A 20152-nucleotide genomic window follows, 5' to 3' on the forward strand; every position below is an offset into this window, starting at 1 on the left:
CCAATAAATTTAATCTTTGTTTTATTGTCATTTTATTGTTTTAACCATTAAAATATTTGTGTTATTTAATATTTTAGCTAATTAAACTAATTAATTAAGAAACATTTAAAAATTAATCATAATCAATCATTGTACAATTTTATATTATTTCACACTTACAATTTATTGCAACACCGAACAAGAGTCAAGGAAACATGATTACATAGTTTCATTTGTCACCCAAATCAAAGTTCTCATGTACATAATAATTAAAGAAAATAAAAAACAATCAAATGACTAAGAAAACCAAGTTAATGCATGGATCTGTGTGAGTTTAATTATCAATGACATCTTAAATTATTGGCTAAGGGTCCCTTAACCTAATTTTAGTTAACAATTTAGTCTTTTTTTTATTATTTTTTTTCTGATTTAATCATTTATTTTAATTTTAAGTGACATTTTGATCTTTTATGTTTTAATGTAACAATGTTACCTTTTATTTTTTGTGCAAAAATTCATAAAAAATTTCAAACAAAACCCATAAAATTAATTATCATCCTCAATATAATGCAAATTTCATCAAATTCATAACTAAATCTTTAAATAAACTCATATTTTCATCTCTAACGACATCAAATAAAGAATGAAAATATGAGTTTATTTGAAGATTTGAGTTATGAATTTGATGAAATTTGTATGATATTGAAGAATATAATTAATTTTATGGGTTTTGTTTGAAAATTTTAACGAATTTTTTGAATTTTTGTAATAAAAAGGATAACATTGTTGACATTTTAAAACATATAAGATCAAATTCTCACTTAAAATTAAAATAAAGGACCAAATCGAGAAAAAAAAAAAGATAAATGACTAAAACGTTAACGAAAACTAAGTTAAGGGAGTACAAGTGATATTTAACCTAAATTATTTTACTCAATGATGTTAGGGTTGGTTCAACACCTAAAGTGAATTTTAATACGAGACATAAAATGTATTTTTAAAATTTTAAATAACATCACTAAATTAATATGATTGATGTCATATAATATTTCTTTTTCAATCGATTTAATATTGTTGAGACAATATTAAATTTTAAAATAATTTATATATTTTAATTTTAAAATATTAAAAATGAGGCCTTTTTATTAACTAAATTTTGTTTATATTAAAAAATTTTTTTTTCATAGAAATCTAAAGCGATTGCTTTAGTGGTCTTACCCTCGAATAGATCCTGAATCATCCAAATCAAATTTTAGTATGATATATATGTTGCCTACAAGAATACCTCAGAATTGAAGCACAAAATTGTGAAATATATATTAGTAGGATCGGCTCAAAGGTATGGCCACCAAAACAACTTGTTCTTTAAAAATAAATAAGTTTTTATTTAATAAAAAGACTTCTAAAAGTTTATGTCTTTAATAAAAATGTCTCTAAAAAATTGTGTACTTAATAAAAAAAACATCATATTCTAATATTTTTAAATATAAAAATAATAAAGTCTTATCTAAAACTGATATTATCTCAACAAATTTTAAATTAATTAACTTAATTATTTATTAAGAATTTATTTTATCCAAAATCAATTATATTAATTTAATAAATGATTTTTATATTCTAAAGCATTTAAAAATAATTTCATAAAAAATTTAGTAATTTTACTAAAATATTGTTATAGACTATAAAATTGTTCATATTTAAATTTGTTTTAAGCATTTGTATACAAAGTTCTTGATATTAGCACAAAGTTCTTTTTTTTTTTTTAAGTCAAAAAATGTATTAATGAACACTCTATTATTTGGAAAGGAGTGCTAAAAATAGGAACAAAAGTACAAATATAACACACTAAATTTCAAAAAGGACCCCAAACTCAAACAAAATTTCCACCAAGAGGTGAGAAGGCCACACACCTACCCGATACAAATCAAAGGAATAGACAAACGTTGACCTAATTCCACACTAAAATCTTTCCCCATTCCTTTCATGCACCACCAAGCCAAAAGTTTAACATTTTCTACCACATGACACAAATCGAAGTCTAACATTATTAAAAGTAACATTATTCCTAACATATTAGATATAGACCAAACACATACAATCCAGATAACTATGAATTTATCGCACCAACTTACCTCTCGGTACTAATTTAAAAAACATTGAAACGTGTTATATTTGCATAGGACCTGACACATGAACTTCGAGCCACTGAAATTTATGATGCACACGTTCCCAAATAACAAACACTCCACTCCAAAAACAAATGATGCCACATCGGCTCACCATATTTGACTTTAACAACAAATGATCATTTAACAATCTCCATACAAACAACAACACCTTCATTAAATCATCTTATTCCAACATATGTGAGTATATAGATATAAATTAGTGTTGACCCTCAAAGAGAGCACCCTATATATATGCCATATGCCTTTGCCTGTATACTCATTATTACGATCATTGCGCCAACTCTATCGATCATGTATGTTTTCCTGCAAACTACCCTCCCATTGAAACAACTACAAATATTTACATCACCCTCCCACACAAATGATAATCACTCATACACACTGCACCACTATACAACATATTACATATAATATTAATCAAAAGACAAACCTATGCACAAAGTACTTAGATTAATGCGACTAACAATTATGTAGACATGTTAAGTCACACTAATCAAAAATCAAACCAACACACGGCTTAGAAGCAAAACCAAAAGAATTCAAATTACATGTCATGCATAGGGATTGTAGTTAACTAGTTGACTACATCATCATATCCCTAACTTCAAAGTTGTTCTTGTTCTTGACAACGATGTCATACATGTGCATGGACTTGAACTTGTTGAAATCCCTAGGGAGAGAAATAAGGTGAACGGTTGAGCGTTTATGGAATTGAAGAAGGTCAGGGTCATCATAGTAACGCTCCCACCCTAATGAACTAAGCTTGTGGTCTAAAACCGCATAAGAGGTTATAATCTCATTGCTTGCGGTGTGAACCAATACCTTGCGCCTTCCACCGGACCCGTGGCGGCCGCCTCCAATTGCATCCGCGCCGTCCACGAGACGCACCACGCCGTTCTTGAATACCCAAACCCCGGACATTCTTGGATTAGAACAAGAGGGAAAAAAAAAAAAAAGAAGAGACAAGAATATTATGGTTTGTGTGTGTTGTGTATTTTATTTTTAAGGTTTTGTGAAGTGGTGTAGAGATGAGTGAGCAATGATAGTTGGGGATGGGTGAATGGGGTATTTATAAATGAAATGATGGATGGTAATTAATGCTATCAATTTTAAATTTTTATTTATTGATGATATATAGAGGAATCAAGATTCCTTGTTTTATTTATTTTTAATAAAAATCGGATTCGGTACATTAGGGTTTAAAATATTCACATACGTTTCGCACCAACTATTTACGCTAGAATTAATGAGAATATAGTTAATAACGAATAAGAATATAATTAATACTCAAGAATAATGTGGTATGTATATATATAATTGTTTAAATCTTTGAGGGCTTAATTGTAGAGCTTCCTATAAATTAAAACTCAATTCACCTAGAATATTTGTAAAATAGAAATTAGTATGAATATTTGGATGTGAGTACAGCTAAGGTGGACCTAGATGGAGAGAGTAATGAGCAAAATATGTACATTTGAAGAAATTAAGGGTGTTTTGGGTGTTACATTTTATTTGCCTTGGTCTTAATCGGAATGGGGTTGAGGGGGTGTTGATTCTCTTAACAATTTGCGGAGTCCAAAGTATTGTTACCCCACTTTAGAGAATCTTAGTTTTGTTTTGAGGAAAATAATTTATTCTAGAACAAAGCTTGAGAGAGTTAACACATGCAAACGAATTATAGCAAAATGTCATTGATTAATTGGCAAGAGAATAATGAGGTTGGCAAACTTTAATCTAAACTAGCAATGCATATTTGTATTATTAATGGTTAAGAAAAATATAACGTGGAGAAGTATAATTTGGATATGGATCTGGTTAATGGAATAAATTTATTTGAGTATAGAAAGGAGGATGCTCATGGCACTCTAAACTTAAATGAATAATATGCTCTTTTAAAAAGTTTTCTTATATTGGTTTGTGGGGGATTTGGATATCAAAAAATACATATATATAATGTGGGTGGGGACCAAAGATATGAAAGGAACATATCTCAATTAATGTTGGTCGTTAATTAGGTGTTCGGAAATTGCAACGTTGATTTTCATTAGAACATATATATAGGGGTGTTAAAAAAATCAAAAATTGAACTAAACTGCTGAACTGAACCGAATCGAACTGGTTTTGAATTGATTTATAAAAATTGAGAACCGAACTGTTTTGGAACTGATTTTTTAAAACAAGAACTGAACCGAACCGGTTTTCAGTTTAAAAAACCAAACCAAACCGGTTTTTAATTTGAAAAAACTGAACCGAACTGGTTTTTATTTCAAAAAACTTGAATCGAATTTGTTTTTTTATAAGTAATTAGGGGTAATTATATAAAATTTGGTCTATATGAACAAAAAAAACTAAGTTAAACCAGTTCGGTTCAAAATAAAAAACCAGTTCACTATTTTGTAAAATCGGTTCGGTTTGGTTTTTTGAACTAGAAACTGGTTCGGTTCATTTTTTGAACTGAAAATCAGTTCAGTTCAATTTTCAAATGGTTCTAGTTCAGAACAGAACTTTGCCCACCCTACATATATGTGTATGGGGATTCTATCAAGTATTTGTTTTTGTTTATACTACCATATATTGCTATTTTTTTAAATAAAAAAAAATTAAAGTGAGAGAATGGTACCCTCATTTAAAATATAAAATGCTTTTGAATTTATTGAACAATTATATACTTATAATATATTTAATTTACAATTTTTAGTACTTATAATATCTACAAAACTCCCTTGTGATATGATGATTCAAGTAAATTATCTAATCTTCCCCAAACGGGCATGCAAAAGATAGATAGACTAATATCACCTATTAAAAAATGTTTAGATTAAATGACACATATATCTTTCAGCATGATTAGAAATCTTGAGTTTGAGCTCTAAGAATATAGCAAATTGAAAATCTTGACAAGAGAATTTGGTGTTCCTCAAATCTCTAATAAGTTGAACTTCTGAAGAAAATCATAATTATATAGTATTTTTTTTCTTTATTTCTTTTAATTCTAGCATAAATTCTATTTTTTTAAGCACTCTGTTAGTGTTCATCTCATACTAAATAGCATATAATTATATAGCCACGCAAGATGACTCTTGTTGTACCATGCACTAATGTTATGTGTATCAGTGTATGGCACCACGATTATTCTAATTTTAATATTGTAGGCAATATAAGTATTTTTTTAGATTTAAATATATTTTTAATTTATGTAAATATATATTTTTTATTTTAGTTCTATAATTTTTATTTATTTATTTTTAGTCTATGTAAATATACATTTTTTTTTATTTTTTTATCTTTGATATTTGATTTTTAATCTCTGTAAAATTAAATTGTATTAAAATTGATCTATATAATATATAAAATATGTTATTCTAATCCCTTTAAAAAAGAATTAAAATAATTATTTACAGCAACTAAACACAAAAATTATATATTTGTAGAATTTAAAATTAAAATATCAAATTAGTCAATATTACGAGGACTAAATTTAAAAAGAAAAATTATACGAACTAACGTAACAAAATAAGTCTTTGTATAGACTAAAAGCATATATTAAACCTAATTTTTATTTGAAAGAGGATGTGCAAAATAAACACTATATTCTTTTGAGCTAATTCTGATAATCTTTTCCATAAACATGGACAAATAATAGATGTCAATCGATCAATAGTGTATGGGGAGTTACAAATAGAGTTTTCTTAGGAAAATGTCAAGCACACAATATTACAACTTCCAACGCCCTATTACCCAATCAAAACAAAAAATAATTGAGCCAAAAAAAATGTAGGTCTTTTGGGCACACATTCTTTTTACCCAACACCAAGGTCGTGACTCTACTTCATCATCTCCTCTTCGTGTCACATGGTCCTGCGACTATGATGTTGAACAAAAACTCATCATATAAATTTGCCTTATAATGACCAATATTTTATTGGAGCTTTTCCATTAAGTCAATCTAGCTTACTTACCTTTTCATGGTTAAAATTATATCTTATACTCCACATTTATATTTATATTTTATGTAAACTATCTATGTTAATTTTATTAAAAATAAAATAAAATTGTTCTCCATTAAATTTAATTCGAGTTTAAAATAATTTAAAAATAAAATTTTCAAGTTTTAGAAAATCTGAATTTTATAGATAAAAAAAATGGAAATATTTTTTCAATAGACAAATATATTTTAGAAAATTTGAACTTAATTTATGTACTAGAAATTTTTTGAAACACATTTATTTATTGAAAAATTTTAAAAAATATTTTTCAAAATACAAATGTGATATGAAAACTTGAAAAAAAAAATTTCAAAACATTAATATTTTCAAGAAATTCAAACTTTGTACTCAATTTTTTTTAAAAAAAAATTTCAACTACATTCGTATTCTAGAAATTTTAATACATACATGTACTAAAAAAACATAAAATTCGATTTTATTTTTTAAGAAAACAAATAAAATTGATTTTTTTATTAACATAGCTTAATAAAATTGGCTTTTGTATTCGATTTTATTTTTTATTATTATTATTATTATTTTTTAACTTGTGAGTTTTTATGTTTAATTTTTGTCTTTGTATATATTTTGATTTTTTTTTTAGTCTTTTGTTTTAGTATCTTCAAAATTTATATTTATTAAAATTGGTCCCTATAATTCTTTATATCCTTAATAATTAAGGGACATAATAAAATATTATATATATATTACATACACTCATTACAATAAAAACTTATTTTACATTTTAAAGATAATAAACGATAAATTTAAGGTTAAAACTTATACTTTTGGAGACCAAGTTTACAAACTTTATTAATATTAAATTGGTTATGTAGTGATAAAAAGTAATTTTATATAAATTGATTTTATAATTATGTTTTAGTCAAAAGTGAATTAAATGTAAAATTATTTATGTTTTGATATATTTACGTAAACGTGAATTAAACGATAATTTTCAATATTAAAATCATATTTGGACTCACAAACTACAAATTTTAACTTTAAGATAGATCAATTATGAAAGTAAAATAAATTATATTTTATGACACTCAAATATGATAAAATCAATTTTATGAAGATCGAAAAAACATAAGAAATGGGAGGTTCGAATTGTGTTATACCGTTTTTAATGATTTCTTTGAAAAACTTGACAATTGAAAAGCTCAGAATGAATAAGTAGATAAAAGAAGTAAATCACAAAAAGATTTATATTGTTTACCACCAAACTAGTAGTTATGTCCGGTCTCTTCACCCATAAAGATTTTTTCAAATAATTCAAACCGAATTACAACACTTAACCTCAACCAGTTAAATCTTTTCAACTTTCAGTTTGCACCTACACGCCGTTGAGGAAAAAAAACCACTTTCGAGCTAGATTACAAATGAATGAGATTGAGTTTTTCTAAAAAATCTCTCTAAAGGGTTCGTTTACAATGTATTACTTTCAGAACTTTCTTTCTCAACACTTACATAAGTTTTGAATGAGTAGAATATTGTAGTGCTTATTGTGTTGTGTGTAATCGCACAACAAGAATTCATTGAATTTGTGAGAGCCAAAATCCCTCACATAGGAGGAGAAACAGCCACAAAAGAGACATTTGTGGCAGTCTTACGCAGCCAAGTGGTCACAAACCTTTGTGACGGCAAAAATGGCCACAAAATTTAAATTTTCCGTTGTCATTTGTGATAGTAAAAGCCGCCACAAAGTCCTCCTTTTGTGAGGGCTTAGGCCGCCACAAATTCCTCCTTTTGTGAGGGTTAAGGCTGCCACAAAGGTTAAAGCTGAATTTTAAAATTAAGCTTTTGTGGGCCCAGGCCGCCACAAAGGATGAAACGAATTAAAAAATAAATATTTTGTGAGGGCTTAGACAGTCACAAAAGTTTCACTTTATTAAAAAAATAATTTTATTAAATTCGAAATTAATATTAAAAATTAGTATTATATATAATAAAATATTATCAATTTAAATTTAAAATATAATATTTATATTTAAATTTAAATTAAATATATCATATATAATAAAATAATATCAATATAAATTTAAAATTTAAATTTAAAATATAATATTACAATTTAATTAAAATTTAAATTTAAATTTAAAAATTAAAATAACTATTATATATAAAAATATAATATTAATATTAATTAAAGTAATTACTACCAAACCAAATAAAACATTATAAAATTAATAAATCATATCTTACAAACCAAAAATTAAACACACTATAATTAAATAGGACAAGATATAATGTGTTCATACAAACCAAAAATAAAATTAAGAAATTATTCAAGTACATCATTAATCGTCGTAATAATTCCTCTGATCAATCGCTCCACTCCCTCCATCATTATTTGTTGAAATGTTACCCAACGACAGAAGTCCCTCAAAAGTATTATTAATTTGTGTTGGAGGAGACATAATGGTTTGAAATTGGATTTCATCTTCAACTACACCACCACTAGTTGGTTGGTATGGAGTTTGATCTGGTTGAGTTTGAGGAAGTTGATGTGAATATAATAAATTAATATCAAGAATATAATTATATAAACTAAAATAAAATTTTAAAAAGCATTATATATAAATTTTGACATACTTTATATGTCAATTAGGGGAGCATTTGCAAACCATATAATAAATTATTATCAAGACTATAATTATATAAACCAAAATAAAATTTTAAATGATGTTTAATGAAAATTTTCATAAAATAACTCCTTATATATAAACAAAAATAGAGATTGTTAAAGTATATAAATTTTTTGTACGAACTCAACTACAACTCTTTTTAATAACTAACAACAAATATTAATATCATCAATTTTAATAATGTTTTTTTAAAAAATAGTTATATTAAAATCAATAAGTTTTACATGTGTTTCCAATTTTTATTTATCATATATGATGTAAACAACATAATTTCTATAATTTTTATTTATCATATATTATGTAAATAACATAGCTTTTATAATAACATTTCAAATAACTTTTTATATATTTTAAAAATAATATAAATATATTTATAATATCACATATTTTACTAATCTATATTTAAAATGTATAAAATACTAACTTGATGTCGAGTAGTGTCTGACTTGAAGCTTTCACAGAGCTGAGAACTCTTCGAAGTAAATAATATATCACCACTGTCAAAATAAAAATTCAATAATATTCATTAAATAAATAACTTCAAATCAAAAATAAAATTAAAAAACTAAATATATAATATAAACTTACCAAAATTCAAGATAGTAAAGAACAACTTTGGAGAAATAATTTTTGTAGAGAGAAGGTAGAAGTGAAAAATGATAAGAAGAGTGGAGTGATATTTATAGAAAATTATTGATCTTTTGTGGCGGCTTTAACGGTCAGAAAATAAGGAATTTGTGGTGGCTGGGCGGCCACAAATTGCATCGGATCAATGGCATTTGTGGCGGTCTTTTCCCTCACAAAGTGCAACGGACCAATGATTTTGTGGCGGCCCGGGCGACCACAAATGGCTTGCCTTGGTGGCGGCCTTTACCCTCACAAAGGGTTAATTTTGTGACTGAAAAAGCCCTCACAAATGACTTCAATTTCAACTGAATTTTGTGGCGGCTTAAGCCCTCACAAAATGAAAACGTGATTTTGTGAGGGCTTAGGCAGCCACAAAATTTAGCTAAAATTGTAGTCTTTTGTGAGGGCCTTTTCAGCCACAAATAAAGACAAATTTGAATTTTTGTATTTGTGAGGACTTTTTGGGCCACTAATTTGTGAGAGTTTTTTTCGGCCACAGAATATTTGTAAAGTTGGCCACAAAATGAGTGTTTTCTTGTACGTTCTCTACTTTTTCTTAATTAAGGAAACATGTCCATTATATTAAAGGCTAAATTACATTTGTCGTCCTTTAACTTAACTTCAGGTAACGTTTTAGTCCTTTATCTTTTTTTTTCCCCGACTTGGTCCTTTATTCCTAAAAATATCAAATAAAGTATGAAAATATGAGTTTATTTGAAGATTTGCGTTACGAATTTGATGAAATTTGTATTATGTTGAAGAATATAATTAATTTTATGAGTTTTGATTGAATTTTTTTTTGAATTTTTGTATAAAAAAGGATATCATTGTTGAAATTTTAAAACATAAAATATCAAATTGTCACTTAAAATTAAAATAAAGGACCAAGTCGGAAAAAAAAATATAAAGGACTAAAACGTTACCTGAAGTTAAGTTAAAGGACCACAAATGTAATTTAGCCTATATTAAATTACGCATGCAGTCCAATAACTTTGACCATTTTCTTGAATCACTATTAAGATCCAACCCAAATAGCATAATGAGTTGATTATTCAATCTACTTTATAAATGAATGGAGTTAATGATATTGATTATGTAAATATATCTTTATCAACAAAAGTTAAGAAATATACCATTAATAAAATCTTATTATTGTTTTCTAAATAATTAGTATGAATTAGTAACTTATTATTGCAAAATTGGATAGAATTTCTAATGATAATATGCTTTGAATTGCACTAATTGTTTTAAAGTGAGACAATAGACTAACAATGTAAATATTATGTAACTTAAATTGAAAAAAATGTAGAGAGAAAAAATAATAACTTTTTTATTAATAATAGTATTGAAAAAGCTAAATAATATATATGTTAAAATATGTATTTAAATTATTTGAATTTGTGGTTGTAATCACACAAGAATTATTCAAATTTCCACTACGCCACAAAATAGCTGTCAACATCAAAATTAAAATTCTCAATATCCAAAAGAAAATATCCCATGTTGAGCTTTCTTAATAAGCCATGTCAACATTACCCCATCACTTTTGGGATTTTTGCCCATATTATTTGTTCAATAAACTAATATAGAGAACATATGCTTAGCCTGAAAATGGCAACCTTTCCAATTACGAACTTCTTTAAAATCTTGTGTAACGTTGAGAAATGTAAAGCGGTGTTGTGTTGGCTCCACATATGAAACCCTCATCCAGCATCACATTATACAATGAGCCCCATGTGATTATTCTATAGAAAAGCCAAAATTCTAATTCTAATCCTATAGGAATAGAACCATTTGAAATCTTATTTGACAACTTTAGTCTACATTTTGGTTTTACTTTTGAAGTCATGCAAATTCTACAAATTGAGAATTAATTTTGCTTCAAAATTAATTATGAGTTGAAGTTAATATTTATAATTTTTACATTTAAAAATGATTTTAATTTTTTATTTTATCACTCAACTCACGTTTATATGAATATATTTAAATATATATAAATCACTTTAACTTTTAGTCTAAATAGACTTTTTTAGGTTACAACCATAGAAATTAGATTCTAAGCTAAGAAAGAAATAACAAGAAAACTACCTCAAACAAAAATTAAAAAATTCTTTTTTTCATTTATTAATTTCTAAAATACGACTCTACACTTATATATATATTGTTCTAAATAAATCTTAGCCATTCATGTTGTATATAAATTTAAAACTATAATCTTAAAAGTCCTAAGAAAATATTTAAAACGTAACTATTTAATATATAGCAACTAATATTTTAAAATGCTAAATAAAATATTTAAACTAATAATTTATTGATTAAATTAACTAAAAATTCTCTATCATCGTCAAAATTAATTTTACAATTTTACAGATTCAATTAATTTAAAATTAATTTTTGTCACCGCATAACGAAACACCATTGATAATTCCCCTTTCATCTGACTTAGGGGACTGAAGTTGTCATACTTAGGAGTTCAACGACCCAATTTCCTTCCTCGTCAAGTATATGTTTGAAGATTGAAATGGAGATGGATTTCAAAGCCTCATCTAACTATGGAACATTGACATACTTTCTTTGAAACCTTTCAAAAAGTCAATGAAAGGATAAATTTTTTGGCTCCCTAGCATGGTGTACACTACTAGAATTGATTTCTAGTAGTGGTATCTTTGACGGTCACCGTTATCCGAATTCAACAAAAGATCAAGGATGTGAAAAAACAAAGAGATTGTCAAAAGTGCTTGAAGATTATTGACAATCCCTTTGTTAGGGATGTAATATAATTGTCAAAAGCTATAATCTATTTTATATATTTTAAATAGATTATTGTTATCATGTAATATTAAATTTTATAATATATTATTATATGTTATATTTTATATTAAATATTCTATTTCACCGTATTTCTATGATATAAATAATAATTAATTTTTTTACAATTATAGAACTGATCAAAAACACGTTAAAAATATTAATGCTTACAAAAAAAATTTAATAACAACAAATGTATACATTTAAATCTAGCTATAAGGATCATATATCAAGCGAAAAGGATGTTTGTCACGTACAACACCACACACAAATCAATGTATTATGAGACGAACAATCAAACTCCATGATTTTATTGACGGATTTATGTTTCCAATTGATGTTTTCATTGATTTTGGGAGTCATTTGTTTAGGCAGTGGGTGTTAGAAAATATTTAATGTCCAGGAAAAAATTTGTATGGCGAACTAAAGCAACATAAAAACTTGTAAACGCTGAATTATATTTAGACAAGAGTAAGTTGTGTGCAATTGTTTATATGCTGCAATTGCAAATTAGAGCTTGCAATACGAGTATTTTACATGATATGGAGTAGTAAAAATGTTTTAATGTTATGCTGAAAATATATAATTTGCCTTTTATTAGACCAGTGAAATTCGAAGGAAAAAAAAATGGTGTAATAATGGCAATAAAAAATTAATAATTTGTATGGTGTTTCAAAGCAATAGAAGAATATTCTAAAAAAATGCTTGCCTACAATGTGTTCTTTACAAAAACATTCGAATAAAAAATATTAGAAATGTATTAAATGATCCATTTGCATAAAACATGTCACATGTACTATTTTGTTTGGGTGCACGCTATTTGTTCAATTGTAGATGTAGGTTTTATTGATTTATTATTATCTCATACTTTTTTGTACAAATACTTTTAAAGTAAGGAGATGGCATGACATCCAAGACAAGAAAAGTTTAGGCCATAAAGAATACTTGTAGAATACTTACATTTATCTCTTTTTTAAAAGATGGGTGTATCTTTAAATTTGATATCCGTCATATTTTTTAATAGAAAAAGAAAGAGGAGCTAAGCCAAACTATAAATAAATAAAAAACACTAAAACATAATTAAAAATTCTTTAAATTAGAATCATCCCTATTAAATTTAAACAATAGCTCCATGGTTGACAATAGAATCATCTCCATTAAATTTAAACAATTATTTATTAAATCCTTTGGAATTCGAATCCGCTTGCTTTTCTTTTTTTGGTACATAGAATCGTCTTTTATACTTTAAATATATTATATTTTTCACAAAATCTTAAATTCTCTACGCATAACATATATAAAATAATGAGACTAAAACATAATTCTTCCATCACTATTAGTTTTGTTGCATTGGCCTCAAAAAGAGGAATTCTTCCGAAGTTATTTTTCCTAATCATCGCTAACGGCTTAGACATATGAAACTATTCTGCATTCTACTAGGAGTTAAAATAGTCGCAACAAAACCCGATTGGTCTCAATTAATATTACTTTTTTTTACTTATTATGATGAGCCAGACAAATCAGTTCTTTTTTTTTTTCAAAATGGGTGAGAAATGAAGGGTGAGGGTATTATTTAAAGAAAACAATATTTTTTTTAAAACAAAATAGAGTGTAAAGAGATTATATAGACATCTCAACTAAGTGACAGCTAAAGTCAATCATGTATTATATGCCTCATTTTAAAATATTATTATAAATGAAATTAAATAAAAGAAATTCAAAAATTTGAGGAATTATACCAAAACTAATTCAAAGAGGTATAAACTTGTAGTGATAAAATCACGGTGAAAGAAAAAAAAAATACACTGAAATACAAATCAGTAAAATCTATATTTAGGAACATCAATTATGTTTCTATAGAAAATATGATAAATATTAGAAGTAAAAGTATTACACCAATGTTATTAAATCTTAATAAACATCGATATCATTAAATTAGACGTTAGATTGAATTTAAAACATGTGTGAATTAATTATGATAAAATTTATTATTTTTAAAATAAATAAAAGATATCGCACCATTAACTATATACTAAGCTAACGGAGATTATGGCTTGTTTGTTTATATATATTGTTAGAACCCACCCAAGCTTTCCTTAAAAATAAATAAATTAGGGGATTACATATTTATTTCTAAACATAAGGAATGTAGAATCAATTCTCTACCGGAGAAATCTAGGGGTGAAGTGAGGGAGGGGGAGGGTGTCATGACTTGATTCTTGGAATAACACCCTGTTAACTTTGGTGCCTCAAATAATTATGTTTGATATAAAATAAATAAGTAAAATATATATTGCTTTATAGAAAGAAAGAAAAAATATATATATAATTTTTCAAAAATAATGCATAAATTACTTATAACTAATTAAAATCGATCACCTCACCAAATAATTAACTGATTGGTTTTAAAGATTTAGAATAATATCATACATCTTTGCACGAGTGTAAAAAAGAGGAGTCAAATACTTAAAACATGAATTAGATTATTAAAAAAAATGAATTAGTTTAGACTTGACTCATTTATTTAGAACGAGTCTATTATTTATATGGGTTTAAATAAACGCTTAAAATTAAGGTAGAGAAAATATTTTATTAATAAATTGATTATAAGTTATTTTGAAAAAAAAAATCTCAAATTATAAATCATTTACAATATTAATGAAACATTAATTTTCTTTTCATATCATGTCTTTTACAGTTTAATAGTATCTCTTCTTCTAATTTTATCAATTTCTTTTTATCATACAATTAATGAAAGATAATGTTGTAATATATCATAATTTATAATTTCTTTTTCTCATTCAAAATTAGCTGTATTTTTTAATTTAGGATGGAATAGTAGTAGTCTTGATTTTTAACTCATTTATATCTTAATTTTTTGAAAATTATATACTGTAATGGCTTATATTGAAAAATAAACAGAGTAAAAAATAAATAAAATATTGTTTATTCACACATTGTACGAGTAAGTAAAATATACATATAGAAAATACAACCAACCTTCAACAAAGCGCATCTGGTGTAGTGGTATCATAGTACCCTCCCACGGTACTGACCAGGGTTCGATTCCCTGGATGCGCATTATTGTTTTAGTTTTTATTTAGATGCATCATGACATTAATTTCTAAAACCATTACGTGAAATGAACCCCCTTTTTTAGATATTATCTTAATTTCATAATCTATTGAATATTAGATATCTTGAATGATTAATTTTTTTATTTATTTAATTCTTTCAAAAAGAAAAGAAGATTTTTTTTTCCCATTACTTTTTCTTCTTTTGGATTTGTATACTTTCAAAAGGTGGAAATTAATGAGTTAATAGGTTGGTTAGGTGTTGGTAATGGATTAGACATTAAGTCGTGTGATTGTGAAGTTGAAGAATAAGGTATTTTTTTGTTATCTATATGTATTTGGATTTGAATGTCTTGAATAATTTATCTAAAAAATCCAAATTTTGAAAAAGAGGAAGAGGAAATAAATTGAATGTGGTAACATCTGATCCATCTTAGGACTATGTGGAATTCAATATTTAGATTTATCTAATGACTTAAAATTGTGGTCCATTGTAAATGAGAGAAAATTTTAAAAAGAAATCATAGTAATCATATCAAAAGACGGTATGTAAAAAATATACAATATATATTTTGAATATAGAATTTAATGAGAATTAACTAACTAACCACGATCTATATAAAGTTTGTTAGGAATAAACCAACAAACTCTAACTATCTAACTGGATTATTTGCTCTTCATATTTCTTCCCTCTCCTTTTATGACTACATTCGATAAAATTATTCATAAGCATTTTTATTGGCAATCGAAATTTAAATTTATAATTATGTAGATACTAATGCAATCTAAATTACAATTATGTTGTGGTCACACCTTTCAAAACTACTTTTTTATTTATTTTAATCCTTCAATTTTAAACAGAGAAGTGAGTCAAACCTACTCAACAATTATTGTTTAATTATTTCCAATGATAAGTTTTACTGAAATTTAATATCTACTTAATGTCAACTGTTTTGTTGAACCTTTTTTAAAAATTGTGATATCACACCCAATTTATGATTGCAAACCTTTTTTAAAAATTTTGTTGGCAAAAAATGAATTTCATATTACAAAAGTCCTCCAAGTCTCCACAATAGCATTGCAAAATCCCATGAGACCCACTATCATACATGCAGAAGGTGCCAATTTGCACAGGGAAAATGTGTTTAATAATACCAAGATCTCTATATAGTAGTCCAACAAGAAAAAACAGACTTCATATGTGTCTTCTTCTTGTTCCAAAAACTCATTTAGGTTTTGCCTGCCAATTTTTGTTGTTTTGCATCAAAATCAAAATTCACACATAGACGCTACCTCCAAAAATAATCAACCAAGGAATGATATTGACTTTAATCTTTTTCCAAAATAAAAGCAAAACATTGTCAAGTTCTATAGTTGAACTTCCATGATCTTGAGTTTCTAATTGCACTACTACTATAGATTATTTCTATCACAATCCCGCAATTGCGAGTTAACAAAAGTTCAGAAGTTAGATTCTAAAATATATTAATTTTTTGTTGATCTATTTATCTCTTATAAAAAATAATTTGAAATTTTGCTTTCGTAAAAATAAAAAAATAAAAAAACCACTATTGGCTGTGCTTCTTTGCCATATAACATTAGCCATGTCACATTTGTTCAAACTAATCTATGAGAAATTAAAAACCCATCTTATGAAAAAAATTGTTTAGTTGAATTGATTAAGCTGCTCTAAATATGTCAAGCACTTCATCATCATATATAAAATACACTTTCTTGATATCCCAATAATTAACAAGAAACATTTAAAATTTTCATTTGCCAAAAGAAAATGTCACTTGTAAAACAATCATACAATACCAAAATTAGATATCACAAACATAAAAATTATATATTATGTATATAACATAAGCTAAATACAAATTCATGTTAGGTTCAATATCAAACGCCAAATAGCATCCTCAAAATAAAAAGCAAAAGTAAAATCCATAAAAAAAAAACATAAATTAAAAATCAAAACCACCATCATCAAATCCAGCATCATATCCAGCATCATAAGAAGAAGCATCAGAAACCATATCTCCAATCAACATCCCACCTAATGCACCTCCAAGCAACCCTGCTCCCAATCCCATTCCAAATTTATTCTTTTGCGGTTTCTGTACTCCTGGATATCCATAACCCGCTTGTTGAGGCGGATATCCATAACCAGCTTGTTGAGGCGGATATCCATAACCCGCTTGCTGAGGCGGATATCCATAACCTGCTTGTTGAGGAGGATATCCATAACCCGGTTGAGTTGGTGGGTAACCACCATAAGCCGCCGCCGGTGGAGGATACGCCCCATGTTGCGGCGGAGGATATGCCGGAGTACCGTATGGCACCGAACTAGAGCCCGCCGCCGCTCCTGGAGGAGGATAAGCCATGACTGGTTCTTGTTTCGCCGCCGTTTTTGTTGCCGGCTTAATCGCCGGAGCTTCAACGCGTTCACCGAATTTGTATGAGAGGTTTAAGGTACCTTGGGGTTTTCCTGAGGATTTTACAACCTGGTAACTAACTTGCCGATAAGAATCTCCGGCGGGGTTGTCGAGGAGTTCTTTGAGAGGGATATGGACGGTTCCGATGACGGTATTGCCGGAAAGGGTACGATCGGAGATAAGTTTGACCTCAAGAGAGAGACGATTCTGATTTGCGAGAGATTCGTTGACGGTGAATTTGACGGGGTAGTTCCAGGTGGGGTTTTTTCCGCCGTCACGGTGGGTGTGGGTGGTGGCGGTTTGTGGGTTGAGAGGATCGCCAGCGATTGAAACGACGGCGAATACGTCCATCTTGGAGAAGAGATTAACATCTTTGAGATCTTTTGCGGATAATATGTTGAGATCTAAGGTTCTGAATTCCATGATCGATCAAAAGGAGAGAAAAAGAAAGAGATTTTGTTGGGTTTTGATGAATATTGATGACTTTATACTTTATATTTGTGTTTTTTGGAAGTTTACGATGTAACAGAACATATATATATATTGAGAATTCTAAGGAGAAAATAATTGTAGAGGAAACTTCCAGGTAAGGTATTCTTTTATTATTTACGCGTTGCTTCAGTATGTAAATATCATTATTTAAGTTTTGTTTTAATTTTTGTTGATAATATCCTTTGTTTTTGGTATAATGATAATATCCTTACTTATTAAGTTAAATGTATGAATACAAATGATATCTGTAAATTATGTATTTATTTAAAAATTAAAATTATATAAATTATTTTTTTAATTATTTTTCCATATTTTATTCTAATAGTTACCATTTTATTTTCATATATATCGATCCTTCATATTCCATATATTTCATGTAGTTATTTTAGTAGTTTTTCTTTATATTTCATTCTAGTAGTTATCCTTTTCTTTTCATGTATATCCTTCCCATCACATATATCAGAGCCTCAGAGGCGGTTCTGTATCTTTTTATGCTTAATTAATAAATACTTGTTCTAATAAAAACTATGCATGCTTCACCATTAATCAGTTTTAAAAAATATTTATAATTGTAATAGTTGTACTATTTTCTTTTTATAATTAAGATAATAATTTAAATAATATTAATTTGATTAAAATAAATAAATTTATATTATGTATTAAATTGGTATAAATTAAGTTATTATTTTATTTATAAAAATAAAAAAATCACAATTAACGAGCTATTATTTATAAGTGTATTGTTGATTATTATTAAAATATTCATAATTTTAACTATTGATTTAAAGTAAATCATTTATAAAAATGGTACAGGGAAGATCTCACTTTAATATTTTATTAGTTTTTTTACTTAAATTAAAATTTAATTGAAAATTGACTGTAATGCCATGAAGTCTTTTTTCTGTAATCTTTGAATTGTTGGACCTACGAGCGTGCAAAGAATTCATTCAAAACTTAATTACCTACCATCGCAAAGGAAATTATATAATTTATAATTTAAAATAATTATTAATATATTTTCAGTTTTACTTTTTTTTATAAAAAGATAAGGACATTTATTTTATTAATAAGATAATTTTTATTAATATTCATTGTTATTATATAATAATAATAATATATACTTAACCAATTTTTATCAATTTTTGTTTTCTCTTTTTATTTCAAACTCACATATAGTAAAATAAAATAAAAAAGTTTGAGAGTTACCATCATAATCTACCCTTGAGTTTCATAGTCACCAATGTAATTAAACTTTTGAAAATATAGTAGTAATTAATAGATCACTCACACCTCTTCCTCTATATAAACCTCACATTTATTCCATATTATTTGCTACATCATTTATCTTACTTTTTTTCTTCCTCACATTTCTTCCTCTTCTTGTCGATCGTTGTATTTATAAAAATCAATCTCCCACGTATACCTTACCAAACCACAACTTCCATCTACACTAAAAACCGCTATTTGAGTCCATTTTCCTTTCCTTCCACACATTCCTTTTTTCATATACTTGAGTTAAGTAATCTCTTGATCTATATATTGAAAAATGCATTTGTATATGGGGGTTAACAAAGACATAATCGAGTTAAAGAAAAACATATATTTTGATGTTAGAGCTAAAAAATCCATATTTCTTTTATTTCAAAGCAAATTCAAAGGATCCCATCTTATATGACATAAATAATAGAGAAGTGTTTGTGTCTAGGGATGTGAATTTTGAGGAATTAGTCTTCCCTTACAGTAATGATGATGACAATTCCAAATATTGAAGAAGAGCATATTAATCAGAGTCTTGATGTACCTCTTGATCACTCTAAACTCTTCCCCAAAGTGAAGCAATTGAATGAAGAATAGAGGAAAGCTTTACACAACTTTCAACCGTAACAATAGAGGCACAACAAAACATTATTTCTAGGC

The 20152-nt window shown here is 26.8% G+C and overlaps 2 protein-coding genes and 1 non-coding gene across 3 annotated transcripts; 1 reads left to right on the plus strand and 2 right to left on the minus strand.

The window, feature by feature from the left end:
* Positions 1-2001: 2001 nt before the first annotated feature.
* On the minus strand, positions 2002-3220 carry LOC101491798 (flowering-promoting factor 1-like protein 1). The gene has a single exon (XM_004487805.4). It carries the CDS (start codon positions 3087-3089, stop codon positions 2751-2753), a length of 339 nt encoding a protein of 112 aa, XP_004487862.1. The 5' UTR covers positions 3090-3220; the 3' UTR covers positions 2002-2750.
* Positions 3221-15244: 12024 nt separating this feature from the next.
* TRNAG-CCC (transfer RNA glycine (anticodon CCC)) lies at positions 15245-15315 on the plus strand. Its single transcript has one exon. It is a non-coding gene; the product is annotated as a tRNA-Gly (tRNA).
* Positions 15316-17123: 1808 nt separating this feature from the next.
* LOC101492127 (protein SRC2-like) lies at positions 17124-18225 on the minus strand. Its single transcript, NM_001364811.1, has one exon. The coding sequence runs from the start codon at positions 18164-18166 to the stop codon at positions 17273-17275; it is 894 nt and encodes a 297-aa protein (NP_001351740.1). The 5' UTR covers positions 18167-18225; the 3' UTR covers positions 17124-17272.
* Between the last annotated feature and the right edge of the window lie 1927 nt (positions 18226-20152).

This window comes from Cicer arietinum, chromosome 1, assembly GCF_000331145.2.
Source record: "Cicer arietinum cultivar CDC Frontier isolate Library 1 chromosome 1, Cicar.CDCFrontier_v2.0, whole genome shotgun sequence".
Taxonomy (NCBI): domain Eukaryota; kingdom Viridiplantae; phylum Streptophyta; class Magnoliopsida; order Fabales; family Fabaceae; genus Cicer; species Cicer arietinum.